Raw genomic sequence first — 27,898 nt, forward strand, 5'->3', positions numbered from 1 at the left:
AAGCGGAATGTGCGTTCACGTCTGTGCAAACAGAGCTGCTTATAAGAACTCCTCTGTAAAACCGCATCCGTCATCTCACTCTGTATTATTCTTGCGATCAATAACAAATTTGTACTCACCACTAACATTCAAATTCCTTTATACATTCTGTGATAAGGTGCTGCGTTGCTGATGCAGATGCCCGCTAGAATTAGTTAATACAATGTACGTGATCAAAGGGGAGTAACTCTATAATTTGTAATATACGACATATTTTGACGCATGGCACGGTTAGGATATGCGTTATCAATCTTCCATAACAAACACTGGCTCTGTTAGTACCTACGTGAAGGGGCATGCTCGGTCATGTTGCATAGTGCCCGTGTCCGTGACATTCTGCTCGATGGCTATCGATCCTAGACTGATACGAAAGATGATGGAACTGCATATTAACGGGATGCCATCAGTCGCCACGGTCTTTTATACTTACGCCTACATCAACCACTGAAAAGCTTGACAATAGATTGAACTAGAGATGCACCTCGTACAGGTATACTATACACGTAATTTGCAGGTGTCTTTATCGACATTTTATATTAATGAAATAAGGAAGGTTGATAACAAATATGTCAACATTTCTATTTCACGAACGTCACATTTCATGAGGACATCATTTTGTGTTGTGTAAGAAAAAGCCTAATTGTTCTACAGCGAATATGATTGCTGTCAAACACTAACCTTGTCGAAAACAAATCCAATAATTTAAGTGTAAACGAATCTATTATTTTCAATCACCCATTACTTGTGTATGTATGTGTATGTAATACAAACAGTATCCGACGACTTTTGAAACAAATATGCTCAGAGGTCCCAAACTAAGTTGTGTTACATGAAGATGGCCAACGTTTGATATCGCCTACATTAATAATATATACCCAGAGGCTAGGTGTTTCGCATTGCAGGCATGGTGTGTGTACGACGCACTGGCAAAAAGGCAGATATTGATATGAGTTATAGAATACTCCAACCTGGTGACAACACCAGACAATATCATTAGGTGTTGTCATTATATAACGGTTAATGCCACAAAGAGAACAGCAGGTACTAAAATTCTCCCTTTTTCGCTGACAGTGGATGATAAATGTAGCCATCTCAACTACGTACCTTGGAAGATAATGCAATGTCGCTCGACCCCTTCCAATTATTGGCTGCTCATCTCCCGGGAGTGTATGAGTGATAGGAAATCAGAACTGTGGAACAAGCTACACGGAACGCTATTCCACCTCCTACGTAAAACGCATATACAATGTCTTGCAACATTACGTCTCAATATAATTATATGATGTTTTGACTTACAGTGACGAAGCGCATGTTTCATTTGGCAATACTATCCTTGCATATGAATTTTAAAAAATTGCATACTTTATCTTACATATGAAACTGGCATCTGGCATATTGGTGGCTATGGAGATGGGACGTTAAAGTTTGGAAGCAGGCTTAATGATTCCGAATTTTGAGTCACTCTTTTGAGTCAATGACATCACCAACAATGCTTCATGCAGGGAATTTGTTTTTAAATAGACCTACGGGCATGTAATTTGGTTGGGAGATTAAATTCGAAAACAGGCAACCTATGAGATTCTTGTATGTTTATTTGCATAGACTGTTTCTGATTAGCACCCCTTGAAGTATCTATCGTTTCCTCGTGTACCAGACGCCAACGCCATTATGTAGGGATGTTCGACTGCATGTTAACCACATGGTCACCTGCAGAATCCATTGTGTTAATCCATGTCGCGTGATCCACAGTCCACTTCACTTACATCTCACGAATCTATTTCAGAACTTACTCCCTGGTGTCCGTCAATTGAGAAAGGAATAAGAGAGGACCACCCTCGCTGTATACACGGACAACCAGGAAATGAACCAAATTGGTATTGGAGTACAGGCCAGGGTAAAGAACGTGCACATTGATGAGCAAAAGCTGAATACGATTATCTTGTGACATCTGGCACAGCACATTAAATGGTCATTATTGCCTTCTTATATGATATAACTACCACCGTCAATGAAACAAAGCGATTGCACGTTCAGAGAGGCATCTATCCGTAAATTTACACATATTTCCAGATTTCTTCCAAGCGACTACACCTAACGTCTCCTAATTGCCTTTTCAATTATGTGTCCCCTTGGTATAGTCTGCGTCCCTCGACAGACCGAGTGGTAATGGGCGGTGCAAACCTGACAAACAAAGTATCAATTATAGCAGGGCAGTCGGACCATCAGATCAATCATACAGCGATTGACGAGAGACTGGACCAGTAGGCAGGCCTTGGTCCTAGGAACAGCTCCTCTCGCACTCCGCACGTGCCTCAAGCGACAGCACGCGTCGTGACGGGCGAGCCTTAGCCTCTCAGTTGAGGATCACTATTGTTTTACAGGGCATCACACAGCGGATGGTAATTGGTATCTGGCTAAATCTCGCCAAAGCGGCAAGTGTGAATCTCAAGCTGACAATACCGTGTTATCGTTGTTGGGATGGGATTCCGCTAAGTGCAGTGGTGCTGAATTAAGGGCATGGCCCTGTGATGTCGCAACGTGTTGGAGTAGCTGGGAGATGTGTTGATTTCGACTTTGCTCTCTGATGGAATATACAGTCGGACTTAGGACCATGCTAGACATAGAACTTCTTCTCGCCGTATGTGTGGCGTTCGAATTTGGTAAGTTTTACAAAAAAAGTTTCGTTTTGTATGTCTTACAATAGATTTTGCACGTCGGTTTATAAGGCTGTAAAATGTGATTAATCAGTTAGTCGTGACTATATCCTTGTAATTTCCCTGAATATTTTTATAGGTTTCTATTTCTTGCATTAACGTTGTTTTACTTATTGATTTATCACATGGAGCATGCATATGCTTTGAATATAAATCTGTCAAATATGTTAACAGTATTATAGTAAAATAAATCAGCTCAATATCTGTATTCATGCTTGTATGATAATGTCATTTCTTTTAAATGTATTTATACAAAGATGTTGATAAATGTCAGGGTAATCTTCAACAGATGTTTGTATCAGTTTCACAAGCAGGATCTTCAAATTAGCATCATCTTAAATTGCATACATAGCTATTGTAAGAAGCACGTGACACCAAAACATGAACCTCCGGAAGACAAAGCATGCATGTTCATGAGGAGATTATAATAACGGTTACGATATTCATGACCCGTATGGGTGACGTAAGCGTATCACAATTAGGAGTACAAAGCAGAACATGCATCAACATATGTATGACAGCATGGAACACTTACCACTGTATAAAGCCTGGCTCGGTGATGAGTTATGATGCTGAACTGATATACACACCACTTTGTTTCCATTCCCTACCGACTACATGGATGAAATGTCAACCGCCCTGTAATATCCTAATGAATTTTTATCATTGTAGTCCGACATAATGTCGTATACATTCGGACAATATTGGCTGTGCATGAACAAATAACATTAATATTCCTTTAAATATGCAATAACGTTAAACAAATGATCAATTATAAGAAACTACTTTTAAAAAAAACTTCACAACAGAAATGTAACACGTGAATGAAACATATCAAAGATATTAAATATGTCAAGAGGAGAACCTCCTCTGATAACAATGGTAAGTGTTCCTCAACAGTGCTCAAAGGCTCAATTTACTTTCAGACTTCATGGAAAGTCATCTCACGCTTTAAGTCAAGTAATATCCCTAATAGGTCTAATTGGTAATGCTCCAAATCTGACGCCACAATATAGTGCACATATATCCACAACGCTTATGTGCTATTGTGGCCTTTACAGTTTTGGGACATTAGTAGAGACGATGTGATTGTCCTACGGGTTAAACATTGGCTCAAATGATAAGACTGCACCATACGACTTCAAACATATTCATTGCGTTAACTTGCAAAAGCGCTACATCTGTTAACATTGAAGGCAATGTGGTATATGCTACATTATGATTTCAGAAATGTTGTCATGTGCACGTTATCGGTCGCTTTTCATTTCATCCATGATTAAGTATAAAAGGCATATTCTCTTACAATTATACCTGCGTCCGGAGTCGTGTATCACCCTCATCACTGATGAAGGAATTGGAATACGGTGTACATTGAGCGCTAACAGCTTCAATGATATCATTGCTTTTGAAAGTCATTCTTGGCATATTTCAGAATGATTTTCAATGTGTTAAATGACGAATATTATTCATTTGATGGAGTATATAGGTTTAATGAAGTAGTTTATTTTATTATATCTATGACATGGATATCTATTTCTTACTCGAATCATTGTGAGAAGAAATTCCGTCTGAAGACATTTATAATGCTTAATACATAACGTGAACTTTAATAAAAGCACTTATTTCAACAAAGTTATTGTTACTTCGTTTTATTTTTTGCCGAAAGTCTATATCAAAGTGTTGTGTGACTACTGATGTTTACAACAGTAATTGTTCCTGAGTTAGAACAAAGAACGTATGCGAAGACTTTTCATATAACTTAATTAACAGATCCAAAATACAATAGGTCGTATTTTCGCAGTAATAATTCGCATAATTATTGCAGTATCAAAATGAAAAGTAAAATAGTCAGATAAGATTTGCTTATAACATGAACGGTGTAAAACGTTGCTGTCTACAACCAACAACATCTGCATTCAAAGAAATAAGCCTAGGGAATACACACACATTTTCTGTCACCATTTCTAATCTCAACCATGACTTTTGTCGCTAGCAGTGTCGAAAATTGATGTTTCAATATTGCCGATTCTCTCAAGTTGTGTTCAAAAGCAGACGGGTTTCTACGAAGGGCATGTGAATATTTATGCTGCGTTGTTTGATTTCCCTTAGGTGAAAGAATTAGATTTACTGCTTCCACATTGTGATTCCGCTGAATAAGACAATTTGCATCAATACTTCAGCTTTATTCTTATGAATGTAAACACTGTCATAAAGAATTATACCAACCTTGATGATAATTATACTCACCGATTATGATGCCAAACACGTTCAGGATTTCCAGTACATTTTACTTATTCATTATTCATCAATATAAATGCGTCGTTCGGTCTTTTACTCACATAACCTTTTATGAATCTGACAGAAACAATACATCGGATTAAAATACAATCGGTTTGTCTCTCGAGTTGCATTCGGGAACTGTTGCATCACGTCCTTTGTTGGATAACTCCGGAAAGACCTGTGAAACACAACAAAGAAAAAAGAAAAAAATCAATGTTAAATCTAAGATCATATCGACCCTGTTGTCATGGCATGGCCGACGTCCACATGAAAAGCATTCTATTAAAGGGGCCATGGAGTTACTGTCACTTGAGAAGAGCAGTCAGATTGCATGATTGTTGCACTTCACTCATATTGGACCTTATCAGCTGATCTTTCTTCTGGTGTCTCTTACATAACCCTTAGATGTCATCGCTTTTCTTTACATACTCAGTTACAGTATTATCAAGCTGTCTATAAGTTCAATCTGTAGATCTGGTACCTCTAGTTCGTTGTCTGCCCATTCATGAGTCAATAACTCCTGTTAAATATTAGAATTTTATAATGTATGTGTAGAAACTTTTGAAAATAGGTTCGTTTCGGATTTTTTTCAAAATCAATTTTATTCTTAAAGTTTATTTTCATTCCTGGCTCTATGTATATTTGAGACATTATCTACCTTTATATTGACATAAACGGCCAATAAATGTAAGTACGTGAGATCAACAGGAGATCTATTATTTCATATCGGGTCTGCTTAATGTGGGAGGGAATTCAAACATAAAGGACGCAGGTATTAAACGTTTGCCTCTAAGTTGAAATTCATTAGTTCTAGCATGGTGCTGACAGACCAAGGAACATTATCAGGGGTAATCCTTGATTTCAAACCCACGGTCAGTGGAGCCTCAGAAAAGTTACATTTTCTTGTCAAATTTTATGTTGTATCAACTGATATTTATATCCGGAGTTTTCGGCAGTCATTTGAGTTACCACAGTTGATTCGGTATCTAAACTTGTTACTGATCTCACAATAGCATCTAATATGACGCTTTTCCGAAGAACAGTGAATGACATTTCGCTCCTCGACATTATATATAATAGTACAAAAACAATTATGTTGTTTACATTTGTTTGTTTGTTTGTTGTTTAACGCCGCACTCAGCAATATTCCAGCTATATGACGGAGGTTTCATTTGTAATGTTGTTAATGTGGGTTACATTCATAATGTTGTTAATGTGTATACATATATATGGTATTGAGGTTAGATGAAATCAGTGAGGACAAAAAACAAACAAATTTTCAACAAACAAGCCCTGATTTTTCAATCGTGATATATTCATCACAAAATTTGATAATGTTAATATGTGATAAAATAAACTTTGTGATGAATCAATACTAGTAATGAAGTAATGTACCCTGTAACGATTTTAAGACCAAATGTATCCTTCAGTCAGTGAAACTGATTAAGATATCAGATTGCTCTTGCTGTACGACTGACCACAGCGGCGCAAAGCCACACAATCAGGATCAATATTCATTGACCACAGATCTCAAAGGCTTGCCTCTACAAATGTTATCTGATATTCATTAGCAAATACTGGCATTCAGATACGAGTTCACCCTAACACTTGTGTGGTTTGATTTATTGAATCAGTTTAGGCATGTACCAACAATGATAATATTCCCACTTCTACATGTTCCTTATGTGTGGTAAATCGAGATTAGTTCGCAACTAAACTGAATGATGTGACCTGTGATGTTACATCATTGTTCATCAGTAGATGTACCACACACGCCCATTTGTGGACTTCATCATTCAACGGCTGATGTACTCTTGCTTAGCCATTCATCAGTTGATATGCTACACATATTCATTTGTGCACTTCATCATTCAACGACAGATGTACTATACATATTCATATGTGCCCTTTATCATTTAATAAGTGATGCCTACACATGTTAGCCTGTGCCCTTCATCATTCAACAGTTGATTTTCTACACATATTCATAGGTGCCCTTCATCATTCAACAGTTGATTTTATACACATATTCATAGGTGCCCTTCATCATTCAACAGTTGGTAGGCACATGTTCATATGTGCACTTCATCATTCAACAGTTGGTAGTGCACATGCTCATATAGGCCTTTCATCATTCAAAGGTTGGTAGTGCACATGCTCATATATGCACTTCATCATTCAACGGCAGATGTACTACACATATCCACATGTGCCTTTCATAATTCAACAGCGGATATCTGCACGTGGTCGTCTGTGCCCTTCATGATTCAACAGTTGGTAGTGCACATATTCATATGTGCCCTTCCTCATTCAACAGTTGGTCTAGTTTTACGGTAGATTTATTACCCACGTGGTGAAGATACGAGTGTTAAAATACTAAATCCGTACGTCACACGTGTGTCGTACAAAGTTGACCTCGTTTTATTCGTTTTGATTGGATAACCTTGACCTCTGTCACACCGGAACTACTTTTTACTTTCATAGAAAATCACGAGACATCATTCACTTTCACAAAACTTTACGAGACATAACTTTAGGAATCTCATGAAAACGAGATATTTACAACATTGTATTAAACCAAACAAGATAGTCACACGCATCAAATTCCCTTTGAAGTCTTTATTAGTTATGCATAGAGCTACTACAGACATTATATAATCGAGCTATGTCAATGTACGAATACCGACAGATCGGGATATCTATAAGCCTGATGCACCCGACCCGCTTTCGCGACTTTCAGTTTGATTTAACTAATAATTATAAATAGTTCAACGTGACGAAATTATGGCAGTTTAAATTATCTGGACGGATATCTTAACTTACGTTGTGCCATCAGCATCTTCGAAGCGTATTTTGTGGCACTGTTTCAGAAGGTGTATATTTATGGATGAAGGTACACGACTGCACGATCAGATGACTCAAAGTGAACAGTTCCGTTACAAATAATTCGAAAACTCCGTGGAATGCCTGGCTTCTTAGTTTGTGGCCCGAAACATCCCAAATGTGATCACTAACATTCCCTATGGATCTCTGTGAGAATGCCAATGTTTGGGCATATATTAATATTCATGCGCAACCAGATTTGCAACCAGTTTCAGTTTAAAAAATTGTTATATATTTACACTTTAATGTGGGTAATAAATTAAATACCCTACTCATTCTCGCCAGATTCCATTTTACGAACCTCGTGAACGTGCTATCGTATCTGACCTCGTATCTGACACTACAGAAAGTCCACTCGTTTCTTAAAAATGGTATCTAACGAGAATGAACGTAGTATTCTGAATGTACTACACATGTATTCCCTTCATCACTGAACAGTTGATGTCTACATATGTTCATGTGTAGCCTTAATCACTGAACAGCTGATGTCTACGCATGTTCACGTGTGGCCTTCATCATTGAACAGCTGATGTCTACATATGTTGACGTGTGGCCTTCATCATTAAACAGCTGATGTCTACATATGTTCATGTGTGCCCTTCATCATTGAACAGCTGATGTCTACACATGTTCACGTGTGGCCTTCATCATTGAACAGCTGATGTCTACATATGTTCATGTGTGGCCTTCATCATTGAACAGCTGATGTCTACATATGTTCATGTGTGCCCTTCATCATTGAACAGCTGATGTCTACACATGTTCACGTGTGGCCTTCATCATTGAACAGCTGATGTCTACATATGTTCACGTGTGGCCTTCATCACTGAACAGCTGATGTCTACATATGTTCATGTGTGCCCTTCATCATTGAACAGCTGATGTCTACATATGTTCATGTGTGGCCTTCATCACTGAACAGCTGATGTCTACATATGTTCACGTGTGGCCTTCATCATTGAACAGCTGATGTCTACACATGTTCATGTGTGCCCTTCATCATTGAACAGCTGATGTCTACATATGTTCATGTGTGGCCTTCATCATTGAACAGCTGATGTCTACACATGTTCACGTGTGGTCTTCATCATTGAACAGCTGATGTCTACACATGTTCATGTGTGGCCTTCATCATTGAACAGCTGATGTCTACATATGTTCATGTGTGCCCTTCATCATTGAACAGCTGATGTCTACATATGTTCATGTGTGCCCTTCATCATTAAACAGCTGATGTCTACATATGTTCATGTGTGGCCTTCATCATTGAACAGCTGATGTCTACATATGTTCATGTGTGCCCTTCATCATTGAACAGCTGATGTCTACACATGTTCACGTGTGGCCTTCATCACTGAACAGCTGATGTCTACATATGTTCATGTGTGCCCTTCATCATTGAACAGCTGATGTCTACACATGTTCATGTGTGGCCTTCATCACTGAACAGCTGATGTCTACACATGTTCACGTGTGGCCTTCATCATTGAACAGCTGATGTCTACACATGTTCATGTGTGCCCTTCATCATTGAACAGCTGATGTCTACATATGTTCATGTGTGGCCTTCATCATTGAACAGCTGATGTCTACACATGTTCACGTGTGGTCTTCATCATTGAACAGCTGATGTCTACACATGTTCACGTGTGGCCTTCATCATTGAACAGCTGATGTCTACACATGTTCATGTGTGCCCTTCATCATTGAACAGCTGATGGCTACATATGTTCATGTGTGGTCTTCATCATTGAACAGCTGATGTCTACGCATGTTCACGTGTGGCCTTCATCATTGAACAGCTGCTGTCTACATATGTTCGTGTGTGGCCTTCGTCATTGAACAGCTGATGTCTACACATGTTCACGGGTGGCTTTCATCATTGAACAGTTGATGTCTACACATGTTCACGTGTGGCCTTCATCACTGAACAGCTGATGTCTACACATGTTCATGTGTGCCCCTCATCACTGGACGGAAACACTGGTTGACGAGTCGTCTAAGGCCCCACAATTATCTGTGCAGAGTTATCGTCCGGTGGGCATGCCAGAAACCGTTGGTGCGAATTCCGGTTCGCCCTGGTTATGTTTCTCGGTTTGTCACCGGAGCTCATGGCTTTCACCAAAGTGATGAACGTTTAGCTTTCCAACCCCATGAGTAGTAAATGTTTAAAGAGCTTGTAGATTTCAAACATAATATCGAACATAAGAATTGTACTATTGCATTTCTTCATTTGTCATGCATTTCATCAAACTATGAAATAATGTCATGCTTTCATTACTCTTAGTATAGTATGATTGTTTAAGACCTTCTTTGCTTGCGAGCGTGTGATTTGGAATCGCCGGTTCATGTTAGAGATGGCACTGAATATGCAAACAGGCAGGACTGTCCCTGACGTTTGATTAGCATTGCCCAGGTTATATGATTCGCAAATAAGCGGATTGCGGGGTTAACGTTCATACACATACATTGCATAAAATATCCCGTTGAAAGTTATGAAGGTCTTCACTGCCAAACCAGTCCTTTGACGACAGTGTACGTCAATCCGTCGCTCATATGAAGCGATGCAGCCAGCATCATGCGACATCGTCCAAGATGCGGTGTTATATATATCAAACAAAAAATAAATTAATTCCCATTTTACGACAGGCAAAAGTGAGAGTAGCGTCACAAAGTTTGACGTGACTGCATTTATGTAATGGCGTCATCAGTGGAATGTCACTGTACGTTAGAAATGTTCATTTTATTCGATGTTGTTATGGTATTTTAAAATATGCCATCCTAATAGTTTGAGTTGATAAATGGGCTTAGCGCAATCGAATGCACTCTGGCCCCTTCCGTGTTCAATGTGACGTATAGAGAGAGAGTTTATTGCAGTAAAGGGGCCACCGGCCCATTATACAATACATATTTCAATGATTTTTTTTCAATTCAATTGAGCGCCATACAATATTATACATTGGTCAATCAAAGTGACAATTAATTAATATTGAGTTGTTTACATCTTTTTTTCATGGACAGGAAAATATATTTCGCTAAGACATTTACAGTGTAGGCATTTTGTGATGACAGTAGTTGTTGGAATTTAAGAAGAGTTGGGTTTTGTACATAGTATTTCGGTAATAGACTTCTTATATCATTATAGAATGGGCATATCATACAAAAATGGTATTCAGTTTCGACACAAGGTACGATACACAATGGACAGAATCTTTCATTCGCACTTATACCAAGTGTACGTCCGTATTCAATCATAAGTTTATGGTTTGAACATCTAAATTTAATCAGAGCATTTCTATAAGGATGTACAATGACAAGTGATAGATATTCTTCGAATTTAAAGACAGTCTTAACAGACTCATTTTCAATTTAGAATATTTTGACAAATCCTCAAACCACATTTGGTAATCAATCTCTTTACAACGCTCTTCAAACTCTGACAAAAAGGAAGTGATACAATTAACATTTTGGTTTTTCCAAACAAATCCAAAACCGTACTTAAATAAAAGCATTTTAACATTATATGCCCAACAACTCTTATCTAATTCAGCTAACCTATATTGAAAAGAATATGCCTGCTGTAAAATCACATTATCTTGTTGATAAATTAATCTCAGCCAATACTTAATTATTTTGATGTACATCTTAGCTTTTAATGAACAATATCCAACTTCACCTCTAGCAACAACATTTGGTGTGTTTCTACCAAGACAGAGTAATTGCTTAAAGTAAGTATCATAAACACGGGTTGCGTCTGGCGATGGATGAAAACCCCAAATTTCAGATCCATAAGTCAACACTGGAAACAATTTAACATAAAAAATATACAGCAATACTGGCAATGATAAATTTCTAAAATTATTGCATTGGGAGCGCATTGTATTCAAAACCTTGGACATTTGAAAAGACAGAGTTTTCTGTGTTTTGTACCAGGAACCACTGCTAGAGAACTGAACACCTAAATATTTATAGGAAAGAACTATTTCTAATGGTCTATTGTCCAGATAAAATTTTTCATATTTCCTAAGTCTACCACCTTTTCTAAAAACAACTGCTTTTGTTTTCTAAACATTAACACAGAGGCTCCATTTTTTACAATAGACAGATAGTTTGTCAAGTCTTTTTTGTAGACCCTTTACTGTGACGTATAGATTAAATCATCTAGATTATTAAAGTTATATATCTTAGAAAATATGAAACACTCTGAATTCAGACCAGGAGAAAGCTAACTAATTACATCTCCTACCAGGAAAAAAACACCGACAGCTGTTTCACTGTAGTTTTCCAACGACATTGTCATTATAACAACAATCTGTCTGTAAAGCGCAATATGAGACACGAAATAACAGTAAATTATCGATGATCAAGATATAGTTCATTATATAGCACAGCCATCTCTGCCATGTGTTTGGGTAGTAAGTATGAGATATATGTATTATTCCCACTTGATAACACTGATTGAGCAGATAATTGTTTTTGTATATATCATTGAGAAGAGACTTTTTACAACACGCGTCATGTATATTATTTATATCGGAATACTGACATTAAACAGAAACTTAGAATGCGTATTATTTTCAACAAGTATTAAGAAATTGACAATGTAATCCTCAGTGATTGACAGGTTAGAAGTGTATAGTCTATATTACTGATTATCATCCTACGCAAAGAGACGTGGCTCAGTACAGCATATGTTCAGTTGCAATGAGTCAGTACACATGCATTTCATTGCTGGAATTTTGGTCGTTGTTTAAGTTCGATGGACTGACGATACAGCTTACGCACAACCACATGTGACAGTTACTACGATCATATTCTTAGTTCTCATCGCTACTGTGTTCCTAGTCATCATATTGCCATAGCGACCGTGTTCCTAGTTATCATGTTGTCATAGCGACCGTGTTCCTAGTCATCTTATTGCCAAAGCGACCGTGTTCCTAGTTATCATGTTGTCATAGCAACCGTGTTCCTAGTTATCATGTTGTTATAGCGAGCGTGTTCCTAGTTATCATGTTGTCATAGCGACCCTGTTCCTAGACATCATGTTGCCTTTGCGACCATGTTCCTATTCATCAATAGCCATTTCTAAGAAGCAACTCAATAAATCCTTATGATTTCTTTGAGGATATTACGTGTTCTCTTTCTGGTGAACAGTTCTTTGATACTGAAAGAACATTTGAGGTTTGACTTTCATTTTGACCACAGCATGCAATAAGACGGTAACACAGTACCCCGGTCTTCTTCGACAAGTGGTTTGTTCTGTATGTCAATATATACTGGCGGAAGAATAGTAACTGTGTTTCATATAAAGTGGTGAAAACATGTGATGTTATCCAAAATAATAAATATAATATTTGGTCATTCGTCAGAACTATTTTTGTCACAACAAATACATTGACAAAACCCAAACACGGTAACAGGTAACTCAATTAACAACGTCAACATCGGGTGTGATCACCATTTGCCTAGGTACAGGGGAGGCAGCGGTGGTGCTTTGAAGACACCAGGTGATTGAAGATGATTGAACATCCTTGGGATGTTGTTCCAAATACGCATCATCGATTGGCCCATCTGAGCTAGCGTTACCGGCAGTTCTGGTCCTCGACATTGGCGTCGTATATCTCATACTAGACATGTTGTATCGGGGAGAGGTCCGGAGAAACAGTCGGCCGTGTCAGTTACAACAATGTTATGCAGCCTCAAAAAGACTGTCACACACATGATCTTGAACGAGATTGCACTTCAACCCCAAAACACACGACGTTTAATAACGCAATCGTTGCGAAAACGTACTCATGGACGCCTGTAGACCCTTGCACGACCCAGTCTTGTCTTCTGAACCTCTGAACCTGTCTACACCATCATGGGCGTCAGACGGTGACTTGGAAGCTAAATTGGGCTTATCGCTGGACGCCACAGCCGGATGTTATGCTTACTTAAACGGTTGTGTACGGTTCTCACACCTCAACCTAGTAATTGCCGGAGCTGTTGATGTGGCTGTTTGGTATCGATTCCGTAGATGAACCAACCGAATATGGTTGTCTTGTTGATGTGACGTTACACGTGGACGGTGTCATGAGTGTTGCCATTTTGTAACACGTTTGCTCCCAATAAACAGCCAAACATCCAAATTGTGCTCCATGCATTTACATGCAGTGCAAATTGTGAATCACGACCTTAAAGTCTTCACGAATATACATGACAAGATGCACTATTTACTTCCAGAATAAATGTATTTTTATTTATCCTTATTTGAAGCACAGTAACCTTTTCCCCTTAGTATATATGAATTCCAATACATAATGATGTTGTCTTGTATGGGGTGCAACAATAGAGAGCGATATCAATGTCTTCACGTGCACGACGAAATATCAAAGAGAGATTAATTGGAAAGCGTTAATCTGAGTATACGATGCCGACACATTTGATGGCACTTTAAATTGCGCTTGATAATTCTGTTTTTGATGACAGTTGAGAAGATGTCTCCATGAATGTGACTATTTTGAAATATGCATTATTTAATTTCAGAATAAAGTCTAAAAAAAGTCTAATTAGTTTAAGTTTTAAATAGTAATAATCTGTCTTTGTGTGTTTATATGAACGAATTACAATCTGTTGAAATATTATTCAAACAGTGTGTTGTAAATGCAACAAAGCAGAATTAATCAACAAACACAATGTTCCTTTTCTCGACCTAGATAATCTCCAAGTCCTTTTTACAGAGAATTGAAAACAAAATTGTGGTTATATTCTGATCATGAATGGGAACTAAACCAGGTGTAGGGCCCTGATAAACGCTCTCTTGAAGCCAAAAGAAGGACACACTATAACTCTCCTATAACTTCTTGACAAATTAACATGTGCTAAAAAAAATCAAATTTTCTCAACGTTTGAAAGCTCCAGATTTTGTCATTTCAAAAGCATAAAATGTGTCCTCTATATCCTCACAGTGTGTGAAAAGATCCGAAGAAGAAATATTAAATTGGCTGTGGCCTTATCACTGACTCGCTGCATTCAACGTGATTGCTGCGCAGTTACGAAACGACCTTGGCATTGCCTTGTGAGTTCCCGTACCATGTCAATTAACATCAGATGAAACCTTGGAAGATGGTGGGCAAGATTACTTTTTGCCCTTTAAATAATACAACTGGTTCAAAGAAGCACATTAAGTAAAGAAACGTACGCCTGTGGAAATTCCGGGTAAGCATACGTACGTTTTAGCGCATCCAGCTGAAAGTGAAGTGAGCTTGTGACATGGCAAGTTTGTCCGTCGTCCATCGTCAGTCGTATGTCACCTGTTGTACGTCGTAAATAAAAGTGTTAAGACCCTCTCCATAATCATACTGCTGAAAGCCGAGTCCACTGTACCATTCCGACCATATCCGAGGCATGTGTTATTGCATCACTATCCAACAGTGACGATACTAGGTGTTCGCGACACCCACAAACACATGCAGCGACAAGTTTGTTGTTCACATGAAAAAAAAAACATGAATGGTTACAGATGGCAAAAAAGGGAATCGCGGACGTAATTGTTTTCACTGATGTGTCAAATTTGGAAATGTCCTCCATATGGGTAAAATAAAACATTTTTTAAGCCTTAGTAAGGACCTGTATTTTTCAAACTGATCAAACAACTTTTGAGCTAGAGTCGTATGACGTTCTTTGAAATCTTCGAAGTTGATTGATTGGACAATTAAAGCCATTCCTCTTTCACATAGTCTTGAAGACAGTGTTGTGTCACTGAGAATCTTTATGAATTAGATATATCTAAATATGACACAGATGAGGCGGTTTCACTTGTCTCTTTCAGTTTAGCTCAGGTGGGTCAATCAGCGGAAGGGGAATTGTCTATTTTACCATTACTGAGCGATATCCTTTCCTTTGTTTGTTTGTTTATTATTTAACGCCACACTCTGTTAATACCCGAATCTGGACCAGACAAGCCATTGATTGACATTATGAGCATCGATCTACACAATTAGGATACCATGCCGTGCCTCCAGAAAGTCAGCGAAAGCCATCTCCACGGTGCTGGGCATATCAGATCATCGATATACCTAAGCTTAACTTCTTAAGTAGTTTATTTTTACCAATTCCAGAATAATTATGACTTGCATGCACAAAGGGACAGATCAGCAAGGAGGAGAGCAGGTTAATAAATGTCCCATCACCGAATTTCACATAGACTAATATATTTGTTTTCATTTTTGGCACATTGTCCATTGTGGTGACAAATACCCCATGGATCGAGTAATGGAGTGTTTCCTATGTTTGTCATGTGGGATAGTGGTGTACAAGGATGACAAAAATCCCAATGCTTTGACACCCTTAAACCTGTTTGTTTCAGAAAGAGCAAAACTTCAAGCAACTCCTTTGAGGTTTGTTTAGATTCATCAGTTCCACTTGTCTCAAATACTTTCAGTGAATATAGAAAGCCTATTTCTTGACTGGACTAGTACTGGTTAGTGGTTTGGGCAGATTCCCTTCCTCAGTTTGCATTACCTTATATATGACATCAATCGATGTGTCACGTATATAAAGTTCAAACAATTACTTTACGTATCTTTGCTATGTTGTTTGGCGCACTGGCAGTGGCAACAACTACAAACATAAAGGGGGCCAGACTTTAGATTACAGCTGGCCGGTACCGAATGGGTTTATTCCAATTCCCATTCTGTTTGTGCATTTTACCGATGACAACATCGCGCACTGACCCACTCCGAAAGACATCTTATCTATTGCTCCACTTTTTGGTATACCCTTTCACAGAAGCAATAATGATCTTAAACTTGTGATCCCAGTTGGTAGCAGGCTGCACGGTAGTTTAGATATATTTGAATAACTGAGGACGAATGCTATTGTCAATAATGGAGAAGTAACATTTGATTATATGATAAACAGGTTGGTTGCAGTGTGATGCGTCTTGCCAGCCGCGGGTACTAACATTTACATCATGAGTTGCCAAGTCTCTGCAACAACTTGGGTGAGACATCAGAGACAGAAACCAATGACCAATGAAGCTGCAGGTTCACTCGTTCCCACCAATGACACCTGAATTTGTTTTAGAGGTCAGAATCAATATAGCCGCCACAATAGCCATATTGAAAAATATTTTAGTACAAAATTAAGTATTTGTTTTTAAATATTTCAAATTTAGACCAAACTCTTAAATTCTCTCAAATTGCATATTTGGTTCTGTAAATTTTATCTCCCCTGAAATTTCAAGATTGAGGGAGAAGGAGTTTGGCGTCTATGTTTCTCATTCTGATGACATCATCATTAGGGCTTAGTGTACTCGCTGCAATATGTATACAGCTGACAGCAGCTTCAGACAGCAGCTTTAGTGTCGTGGCACTGTGTGCCTAGCAGTAGTCAATAAACGCTATGTACAATGAATAGATACAAGTTGAAATCAGTCGATCTTGTGTTTCTATGCCGTGGCTCTTTTGCAAGGATAGCGAGTTAATTCCGCAAACGCACTGCGTTAAGTCTGCAAACGAGGGGAGAGGGGGGCATATGACAACAACTATTCCGTTTATATGTAAACTTTCGTCATTAGCCGACACGCATGATCTTTTGTTGATAGTCACTATGTACATATAGCACATTGCTTATCACGACATCTCATATAAATAGCCAAACTAAAATTAAGTTTGCACCAGACGCTATTTGCAATGCGTAAAGATAGCGGACATATATCATCTCAAAGTGTTTATCACAAATGTTATGTGTGCTTTGATAACCGCACCGTCACTGTTGCAGCAACCAGTATGAACATATATGACATTGAGATGTATGTGTGATTTGCAATGCCCATCATGCAGCAGGCACAGACAGCAAACTTGTCCCGATGTCGGCTCAAGATGTCAGTGCCTAATGTTCTTCCTGTCTGAAACCTACACCCAACGTCAGGCTCGTCAGAGAGGTGCGTTGTTCATTTCCTGGTGTCTATTGCGCGCGTTGACCCATCAGATTCCAACAATTGTCGCACCGAATTGCTTTTAATTGCAGTTTTGAAGGTCTCCAAGCGGTCGAGTTTTGCTTGGCAAATCTGCAAGCTACCATTATTGAATATAGTTAGGAGTGCCGAGAAATCAGACCAAGTCTATCTCCGTCTTTGAACCTTTATATTGGTGAATACCGTCTCTCGGCAAGGAGCTTTAGCGATCTGATCATGTAAATTGATGTTATAGAGTCAATTCGTACGGCACTAATCTTTGATTAGCGTCAACCAGGCACCTTAACTGGGAGTATGAGAGGCGTTAATTCATTCTCTTTTCAGCTTGGCCTTTCTTTCTAGAAATAGCAACGGAGATAATATTTTTTTGTGCATAGTCAATTGTGGGAGGTGAGAGTTACTTTACACAGAATTAGTACCATGTGTTAGGTTTTTATGCTAGCATAGTTCACAATAGCTCTTGTAACTAGTTATTCTACGTGTGAAGTGTTTTCTTGCAAGTCTTGCACCTGCAGGTTCCAGTAGGCTAACGTGTTAGCATCTTTATCCGAAGAGATTTTGGTATTGCATGGTTATAGCCTAACCACTTCGACTATTTGATTTCTGACGTCACCAATACAATAATCACAGATCTGTCGAGATAAGAAAAATAATTTGTATGTTTTGAAGATCAGTTTACAGAATTCATTTCGTGGGATTTATTTGAACGGCAAATACTCAAATCATTATCTCCCAAAACAAGTTTAACATAATAATGCGTACTAATAAAAACCTTATAAGTAACCACATTTTACCCAGACGTAGAACTACCAATACATATGCTTTCCTTCCAAAAACTACTCCGGTTTACTTTGGAGGGGATATATAGATACTCAGATTTAACATCAGTAAATATCCTACTGAATGCGCTAGTTTGATTAAAGGTGAGATGTGGAGATTGTAAAGAGAGTAACACGAATCTGTCAGGTAAGATACGCCGCTATTGAGTGAGTGTTTCAACATGGACTCAGGGAAAGATCAGAGATAAGTAGATACTACCACCAACATCAAACTCGCACTCCGGCTGTTTGATACATCGTGAGTGGCAGCAACAGGGTGGTATCACTCTACGTGGTAGCTTCAACATAGAACACCTTTCACATATTGAAAGCACTTTTGACAGTGAAACCACATGGCAACAACAGTATTAAAACGAACAGCACACAAGTTGCTCCAAAACACAATATCTGTAAGTGTTTTAAGTCTAAGAATGACATTTGGAAGAGCTACCCATAAAGGAGAGAATTTATGGATCTCAATTTCTTTATGTTGAGGAACACAACATTTCGGAGTATATGCTTACTTCTTTAGACTAAAACTCTGTGTTCCTCATAATAAAGAAGTTGACATCCATAAATTATCTCTATCACAATTGTTTTAGTTGGTAATTTTGTTTAGTAGGGTTTTTGAAGGTTGTAGGTTTGACTGTACATAGCATAGTGGCGTCTTTGTGTGCCCATGTATTTGTCTCCATCTCATGCACTTTGGCGTTTGGGTACAACTCCCCATATGAGTGCCATCGCTTCACGCCACACACTTGTGGTATGCTTTCACAACGGACATTACGCTGATGAAACTATACGGATTGTGTAAACACCCCGAGATCGGATATACAACATTACAACATTTCGATGATTTAGGAATAAATTGATGATTATTTGGAATGACCTACGGTTATCATGTTTAGCGCGCCTGGTCTGAAACTCCATGAATTTCAATACGATCGCCAGGTGCGGTCTTTTACTCTTTGTATCATATTTAGTTCATATCATTCGGATTTAAGTGTGAGTTTTTAAAGTCCTCAATATTTATACAGAAACTATTTGATATCAATGCTAACTGTAACTTTTGTTTAGTGGCTGACTTTGTTGACATTGAAAACTGTTGACAACATATCCAGGTGAGCTACAGTGCCATGGCCATGGCCATCACCTCTGGTAGCTAATTATGCGATCACATAATTTGTTATTCGTTTTGAATTGTGTGAGAATAATTCCGGACATGCAGGCCCTTTCGAGGTGCTTCCTGGTGTGTCAACAATGGAGGGTCGCCTGTTATAAGACGCGTGGCATTGTAAACATAATCCCCAAAGTAACAATTACTGCTGTTAGAAAATAGAGCATGGTAAACCAAATTGTATTTAGAGGATTTGAAATATAATACAAGGACATTGTAGACAATGTTGAGAAACACCATCTACTGACTATAACAGTCCGTTGTCTCTCCAAAGCAATACCATCCTAAACCTTCATACAGCCGAGTCACAATGTTCATCAGTGATGGCTCGCTGTGCAGAACGTTATGAACCAATTTCATAAAGTAGTGAAAACACTTGTAAAACCTTTGTAAAACACTGTCTGTACATACACTCGTTTTGGCAACTGGACGAGTTGTTTGGCATGAGCCATGGTTCACAACAATGTCAAACATTTTGTTGGTGAGTGTTACAGCATTACACCGTCAAGGGATCTGGCAGGATTACAACCTCCCCAGCTCGCATCATTTTGTCATCTTTTGACCTTTAACAAGTATCAAATAAGACTTTGGTCCAGGAACACACCCGGCATCAACTCGGTCTCCAATAGCCCCTAATGAATATCCTAAAATGACACCAATGATGATATTAGGTAGGCGCATCCTTTCCCCAACAAAGCAAATTTATCCTTCACTTGAAAAGAATGAGACATGGTACAAAATTGATCCGAGAAAAAGTAGCTAGTTCATGTTCGATCTGAGCACACTCAACCAATTAGCCCGGCAAAAAATGTCAAGCAACACGCCCCGAGGTCAGTGAAGGATGAAGCATGCTACAGGCATGGAAGAAGTCCCGTTGTTATAATATAGAAAACACGGGGAAAGGGCACCGAGAGTTGTTGTGATCTCAGAAAGGGCACGTCTGCCTTTAGATGTTACTTAATGATTGAATTTTTCTTTGTAGTTATAAACAATCAGAGGTTGTACTATAGAAAAAACCTGGCCACATCTGATCGATTATGAATCATCTTTCTGGGTCATTCTTATTTCATAAAATAATTATGCTTCCAATGAGAATATAAATTGTGTAACTGTGTCAAACAAGCTTCATGTGTCGGTTTAGCTGTAACGAACTGTAGCATGTGGCACAAAGCGTGTGTTCAAATATCTTCAAGTTCCGGAAAAGAATATGGGTCCCTTGCAACACAAGCTTGTCGAAAGAGGCGACCAAATGGATTGGTTGGTCAGGCTTGGTGATTTAGCTAATTGCACTTCATCGTATCCCAACTGCGTGGATCGATGCTCACGACGTCAGTCACTGGACTGTTTGGTCTAGACTCGATTATTTACAGACCGCTGGCATATAGCTATAATGTTGCCGAGTGCGGCGTGAAACAACAAAAGAACAAACTCTTCACACGAAAACCACGAAACGCTTCAAATATATTCAGGGTTGGTGGTGTTGCCTGGCGGTTAAAAGCGTTCGCTCGTCACACGGGTACAGTGTGTGAAGCCAATTTCTGGTGTCCCCTGCTGTGATATAACTGAAATATTGATTAAAGTGGCGTAAAACCATACTCCCTCACTCACTCAAATATATACATGTTAAGAAATTCTTGATTCCAAACACTGTCATGCTGAAGCAGTTTATATGATTATAGACAACAGGAATATAGTGAACCATTTATAGGAAGAAAAATAATAACTACTGTTATAATATGGAAAATACAATTAGAATACATTTTTTATAAACGAACATTGTCATATTTGGCTATATTGTTTAGGATACTTCCACGGCTCGACAGTAACCCGCGGCTGGACCCTCTAGAGTTCGAAGTACTTTTAAGTCAATTACATAATTGCACTTAAATATCAAATGTATGAAACTAGTGCAGTTGTACTATTGTAATGGCATCATTGTGTTATTAGATGCATTTCCGCGATGGGTTTACCCTTCAAAGGCTCTTCAGAGATTGATGCTAATATATATAACCCCGGAACACAACCAAGAGAGGAAAGCTGTATTATAATGGAGATTGAAGACCGTATGCTGCACGTGCTAAATGGAATAAATCCACGGCCCCGTGTCAGCCTCTGTGTACACATGCATTTTAATGGCTTTATATTTGTCGAATAATTTCACCACAGGGAGTAGTTTAGAATGCAGCTTACGATGAAAATACTGGGGACCATATTAGGCACAGCATGATTCTACAGCGGATATGAAGAGACGTGCCTTGGATGCAAGTTCTGGGGTGTTGGTTAAGTTTTCTTTTCCCTCGATGTAAGAAAGTACACTCAGAAGTCACGAGTGATCACTGAACCTTTTTTCACTTCATCCTGTTTAGAAATGTGAATACTGACAAAGTAAACTGCTTCATGTTCATAAAGTAATGTTGTGAACGGGGAAAACTTTCACTGATTATAAATATACATTAAAACACAAATGTCTTGTCCTAAAAAGCCTGGACCCCGTTCCACAAAGCGATCATGAAGCTACGACTGTCGAGAGTCTATGTTAAAGAATTGGGATAATCTTAACGCTAAGATCGTTTTGTGGAACGTGCCCCAGATCTTTGTACAGACGTAATTATGTTCCTCGGCCGCATTCTTCATTCGACCAGGCAGTGTAAATTAAACACACAATGATATCTTCACAGAAAATCATGATGTATAAGTGAACAGGTTTCATCTCACATCCATTGCAACTAGGCTTTGAACTGTTTAAAACCTTCAACCCGTCTCGTCAGTTTCCATTTCAACGGCATGCTCAATCCGCGGGTCATAGGTTCGAATACAAGATTTGGGGCTCGTTATGATCCTTGGTTTGTTTCGCAGTGACAGTTCCAATGACACTCAATACACACTCAGTAGTGAAGTATTGTACGTTATAGGATATACATTGTATACTCAGTATGTATTGTATCATTGTATAATTGTAACATGTGTATTGTAAGATACACTCTCCCAAAAAAGGCATAACCGATTGCATTACAATGAATATTGTTTCTTTTACCGTATAGCTTTACAATTAATGAAATACGGAATGGATCATCTATGTATACGGTATTTGGTACAGGAATGTGCCATTGTGTTATGAAATATTCAATTTTGGTGCGTTGTTCACAAATTTCTGACACATTTCTCCCAAACGCCATCTTAAACGTTTCCGAGTGCAAATCGTTGGCTCTACTTGGCTACAAAAAGAAAACATTTGTCAACAAATTTGTTATATGCTTTTGAAATTTTGAACTAACTTAACTATGCCACAATTTAAACCTGCAACACACAATATCGCCATAGGTCGGCTTAAGACTAAAGAGTCTCAGACATCAGTTGCCCGTCGTCTAAATGTCACCCAGTACAATTTCACGTCTCGTTGTACTATTTCAACATTATGGGTCACTACACCTGCCAAAGATCGGTACATCCGGATAATGCATTTACGTGATCGGAATGTCACGGCCGAACACACAGCTGCCAGCATGCGAGGACAGACTGTACAGAATCGTCTTCGCCAGGTTGAGCTGAGAGCCAGGAGACCTTACTTTTGGCTACGTCGTAACGACGCCATCACCGTCTACAACGCGTTCGTTGGTTTACTTACGTTCAGATCTGGAGTCTACGGCATTGGAGATGAATGTGGTTTGTGATGAAACACTTTTACTCTTGCAAAGACGTAATGGCCAAATCCGTGGGTACGGACGTGTTGACGAACGTTTTGCCCGTAATCGTGTACCTCAAGTAGACTGTTGGGGAAGGAAGTGTCATGATGTGCGAATCTTGTCCACGTGCACGGTAATCTGACGGCTTTGCGTTACGGGGACGAAATTTTGTAGTAACACCTCCTTCCTACGCCACTGACGTCCAAGTGATATGATAGCGCCAAGCCGAACATGTCTCGCGTCACCGGAGCCTTTTCAGCCAAAAACAACGTAACTGTGCTTCCTCAAACACGCAGATCGCCAGATTTGAAATCGGCACCGTCAACCACGGCCTGCAACACTTTATGAATTGACTCGAACACTGCAGGAGGGATGGAGAAGGATCGTTTGGCCATTGTGTTAATCTGCGCTATCCAGCTACATCTATGGTGAACAACTCACTCGATACTTCCCTCTAAAGAATACAGCGTCCAATTTACGACGGCATCAAGTTGCGAGCGCATGTTCGAATCTCCATAAATGACATCGTAATAGAACAATGTTTTATCGTGAAATAAACCACGCTTCGTTCGATTAATATATAAATATTATTTATATCTAATGTATAAAAAATAATTCTACCCTCATAGTGTATTGTATTGTATATGATACATACTGTTTGTGTATTGTAAGATTGTATGTATTGTATATGTATTCTAACATTGTGTGTAAGCCTTGATAACGTTACACAGGATATAACTGTGTACCTGAAGCGGACTAATTTAGGTACTTGGAGATTTATCCCTCCAAATCATACATTATACACTTATATATAAATCATCAAGAAATGTTAAGAGCTTAAAAGAAAGTCAATTAAAATATTCCAGGAAGGATGACAATACGTTTTCGGGTTTCTGGTTAATATTGAGTCTACTATTTATAATCAAACGAGACCGCCTCCGTGGTCTTGTGGTAGAGCGTCCGCTCGGAGAGCGGAAGGTCCGGGGTTCGATCCCCGGCCGCGTCATACCAAAAGACGTTAAAAGATGGTACTTGTTGTTACCCTGTCTGGCGCTCGGCATTAAGGGGCTAAAACAAGGACTGGTCGGCTCGGTGTCAGTACTGTGTCTGAGTGGGATATTCATGTTAAACTGCGGCATGGTATCTCAGTGAGCTAGCACTATAAGCAGCCACACAAACACACACACGTACATGCACGTCGCTATATAAGTGCAATAATCTTGGACGCGACGTTAAACCCCATTTCACCTCACCTATAATCAAACGATATATTTTTAAGCTGTAATGGGACAGAGGCATCTAAATCACATTCAATGAAGGGTATTACTGCGTGGGATTATGTATGCTGACCTGTGTGTGTGTGTGTGTGTGTGTGTGTAATGTTGCTTTGGGCATGACTCTCTCCGAACAGAAAGACAAAGAAATTTTGAACGCTGTTGACTCAACCAGTTTCGAAAAGACCGTGAAATTTTACGATAGTTCAGGTGACCCTAATGACGGTATACAAGGCTTTCGGGGAATACCTCATGCAACGTTTCAACGTTATACAGTAAATCTATAACATCTATAGATGTCAATATTCGAGTGTTGTAGTGAACACCTTCAGGCATTAAAATTGGGTTTCAGAAAATGGCTTGGTTGATAATAATGCCATGGACGATATACTAACTATTACTGGCATCCTTCATGGCGTACACGCGGACACGCAGTGGCCTCCGGTAGTTATGTTGCCAGACATATCGTGCGATTTGCAATCCATTAACTTTCACAATATATATTCGAATGTCAAACAGTATTAGAAATAACATGTTGTCGAGATAACTGCTTATTACGGTAATATGTGAAGAAGGTTAATGGTTGGAAAGTGGCTGTGAAAGACGATTTTCTAAAGTCATCACTTTCTTGTTGAATATAACATTAGGTCGCAATGATTGTTAAAAACTTTGTCAAAATGTTAACAAAACATGAACACGACAAGTTCACTTATGGGAAATATCTCAAAGAAATCGAAAAACCTAACTTTTAAGATCATCTCTCGGCCGCGGTGGTAACCTTGAATCTTCAAAAACGGGATTGCGGTGTGTATTTTAGTAGTTTACGTCAAGTAATGTTAGTTGGAATCGCACAACGGACTCTTAGCTTGTGATCCCTTATGACTATAGGAATGGTTTTGTCGCTTTTATCTCTATGAGTCACCACAGTGTCTTGCAGTATATCTCACCATGACCTTGGAAGGAAGAACATTGGGAATGGTTTCCATAAGTATTTGCACAACGCAGGTTATGTGAGCTATTTTCCTGTTGTCATCTGCTTGTGCTCACTAGTCCGTTAGCGGCAGTTTTGGACAATAAATCATAGCTTTACACTAACTTTCTAAAATGCTTCATTTAATTCAAGACATGGCGCTCTAGACTAGCGACACTCATCAGCCTTGCAATATAAGGCATTAACCAGAACGTTATGGTTTAAAAGTTTAGAGAAACTCAACTGTAATTCGGTTGCTTGCGGCGACAGATTGACAGTTTTGTAAACGTCGGAGAAAAGCATTTAAGATCTCCCCAAGTACTGAAACACAGTAAATCTTGACGTCCTGCACGCGACAAAGCGCCTGTTGAAAAATATCCCAACGTAAGGTTAGGCAGACTGGGGTTGTAAGACCGCATAATGAGGAATTATGTTTTTTTACAAACGTCCTTTCCTATTAGAGTCAGCAGAAGGCTTCTGTCATGACAGTGACAGTACAAACAAGCCTCCGGTGTTTTGGGCCCAGTAACCTAGTGTGTGCTTTACAATTATACGGTGGTTTATTTCTACATTGTTAAATATCATATTACATCACTGTGACAACATACTCAGCTATAATCTCGCCGTTCTACCAGTGGAACTGACATGATGTCACAGCAAACGACACAATGTGTCCTTCGTACAGACGCAAAATACATCTATAATAAGAAACTGTGTGTGGGTGTCAAAATTCCGTGACATTTACGTTTTCCCTATTATAATGTACTATATGGACAAACGGCGATAAAACAGATTTTTTAAACGGGCCTTTAACTGAATGGCCATGAAAGCATTAAACATGATGTTCCATAAAATTGTTATCGCATATGGAACTGTTATGCCTGAAGTTAACTGTTTGCTCTTACATACTAGTTGCGTATTGTTCAGGAGTTGACTTGCAGCTTTTATGGGCTATTACCGTAATGAGAGTTCCTTCAAAGGTATAAAAACTGCTCTTGCGTGAAAGGAATCAACTGAAAGGATGTCCAAATCTTCATCACGGAGAGGAAACGCATTATATTTCTGCCGCGGCTTCTTTTTGGACACACAGAAAAGGGGCTTAGTGACCAAGTTGTAAATCTGGCTTAGCGACGCCTGGATGCAATCCGATTCAGCTGTGATCTGAATACATTGAGCAAATTGTCCCTGGAACGCTCAAATACACAGTCAGGATGAGGCCCCGTGTTTGTGAGATTGGGAGAATTAGAGACACATTAGCTTCGTGAAGGGCAGCAACGAGTTACTCGCCTTATCCGCGCACTACATCCACGGCTATGCAGAGTCCTCTGTTACAGCCCTGAGCAATTTTCTGCTTGTAAAACATCGTCGCAACATCGTGACTGTTTATGTCCTGTAATACCACGACATTGCGCTCTGAATTGGAATAAGCCAATAAACAGATCAATTTACTTTATAACTGTTTATGAGAGAATTGGTCCGACTGTAATGGTTGAAAGCATCATGTGAGGGTAATAGGATTTAGTGTCTCTAGAAAACAGTTTTCCTCAGGCCACTCTTAGCAGAGATTTGACTGGAGACCAGACAAACGGTCCCACTTAGAATTATGTCTCCAATACAAATGGTACACTAGACCTTGTCATGTTCCTCAAGACTGATAAAACGTAACTCGTTGTAATGGCAGAGCGTGTAAGGGCGCACAAGACGTCGTCACAGGCTTATAAACATGGCTGAGGCGGTAGTAATGGAATAGAGTTATCGCATGTAGCATTCATAATATCTATTTATGAAGAGACTACCGACAGTTAGTTTTTTACATTTGAATTAAAAATAGTATAGTAACATTGCCGTCATAGTTATGAATGTTTTTGCATTTCATGCAACTTACTACTGGCCTAATGAAAAAAGCAAAAACAAAAGCGTTTGCGTTAAGCGTTAATCAAATCTCATGCGAACAATGAGATCTCATTTACATTTTAAAGTTTCGATACAATTTTGCGTTTAATAAAAACGCGAATACAAATATTACGGTGTTGGATAAGAAGTAGGTATTCAAGTACCTATAACTCTTTCCGGTTTTGTGAGGACATCATTGTCTTTCC

At 39.0% G+C, this 27,898-nt stretch overlaps 1 protein-coding gene across 1 annotated transcript in view; it reads left to right on the forward strand.

Moving 5' to 3' along the window:
• Positions 1–2,205: 2,205 nt before the first annotated feature.
• LOC139464874 (limbic system-associated membrane protein-like) overlaps positions 2,206–27,898 on the forward strand; it is a 49,274-nt gene continuing 23,581 nt past the window's right edge. Inside the window, exon 1 of the mRNA XM_071246441.1 lies at positions 2,206–2,699. Within this exon, the coding sequence (XP_071102542.1) occupies positions 2,624–2,699 (76 nt within the window). The 5' untranslated portion in view covers positions 2,206–2,623. The remainder of the gene's footprint in view (positions 2,700–27,898) is intronic.

The sequence above is a fragment of the Haliotis cracherodii genome, unplaced genomic scaffold (genome assembly GCF_022045235.1).
Source record: "Haliotis cracherodii isolate W230 unplaced genomic scaffold, xgHalCrac1.p SCAF_1, whole genome shotgun sequence".
Taxonomy (NCBI): domain Eukaryota; kingdom Metazoa; phylum Mollusca; class Gastropoda; order Lepetellida; family Haliotidae; genus Haliotis; species Haliotis cracherodii.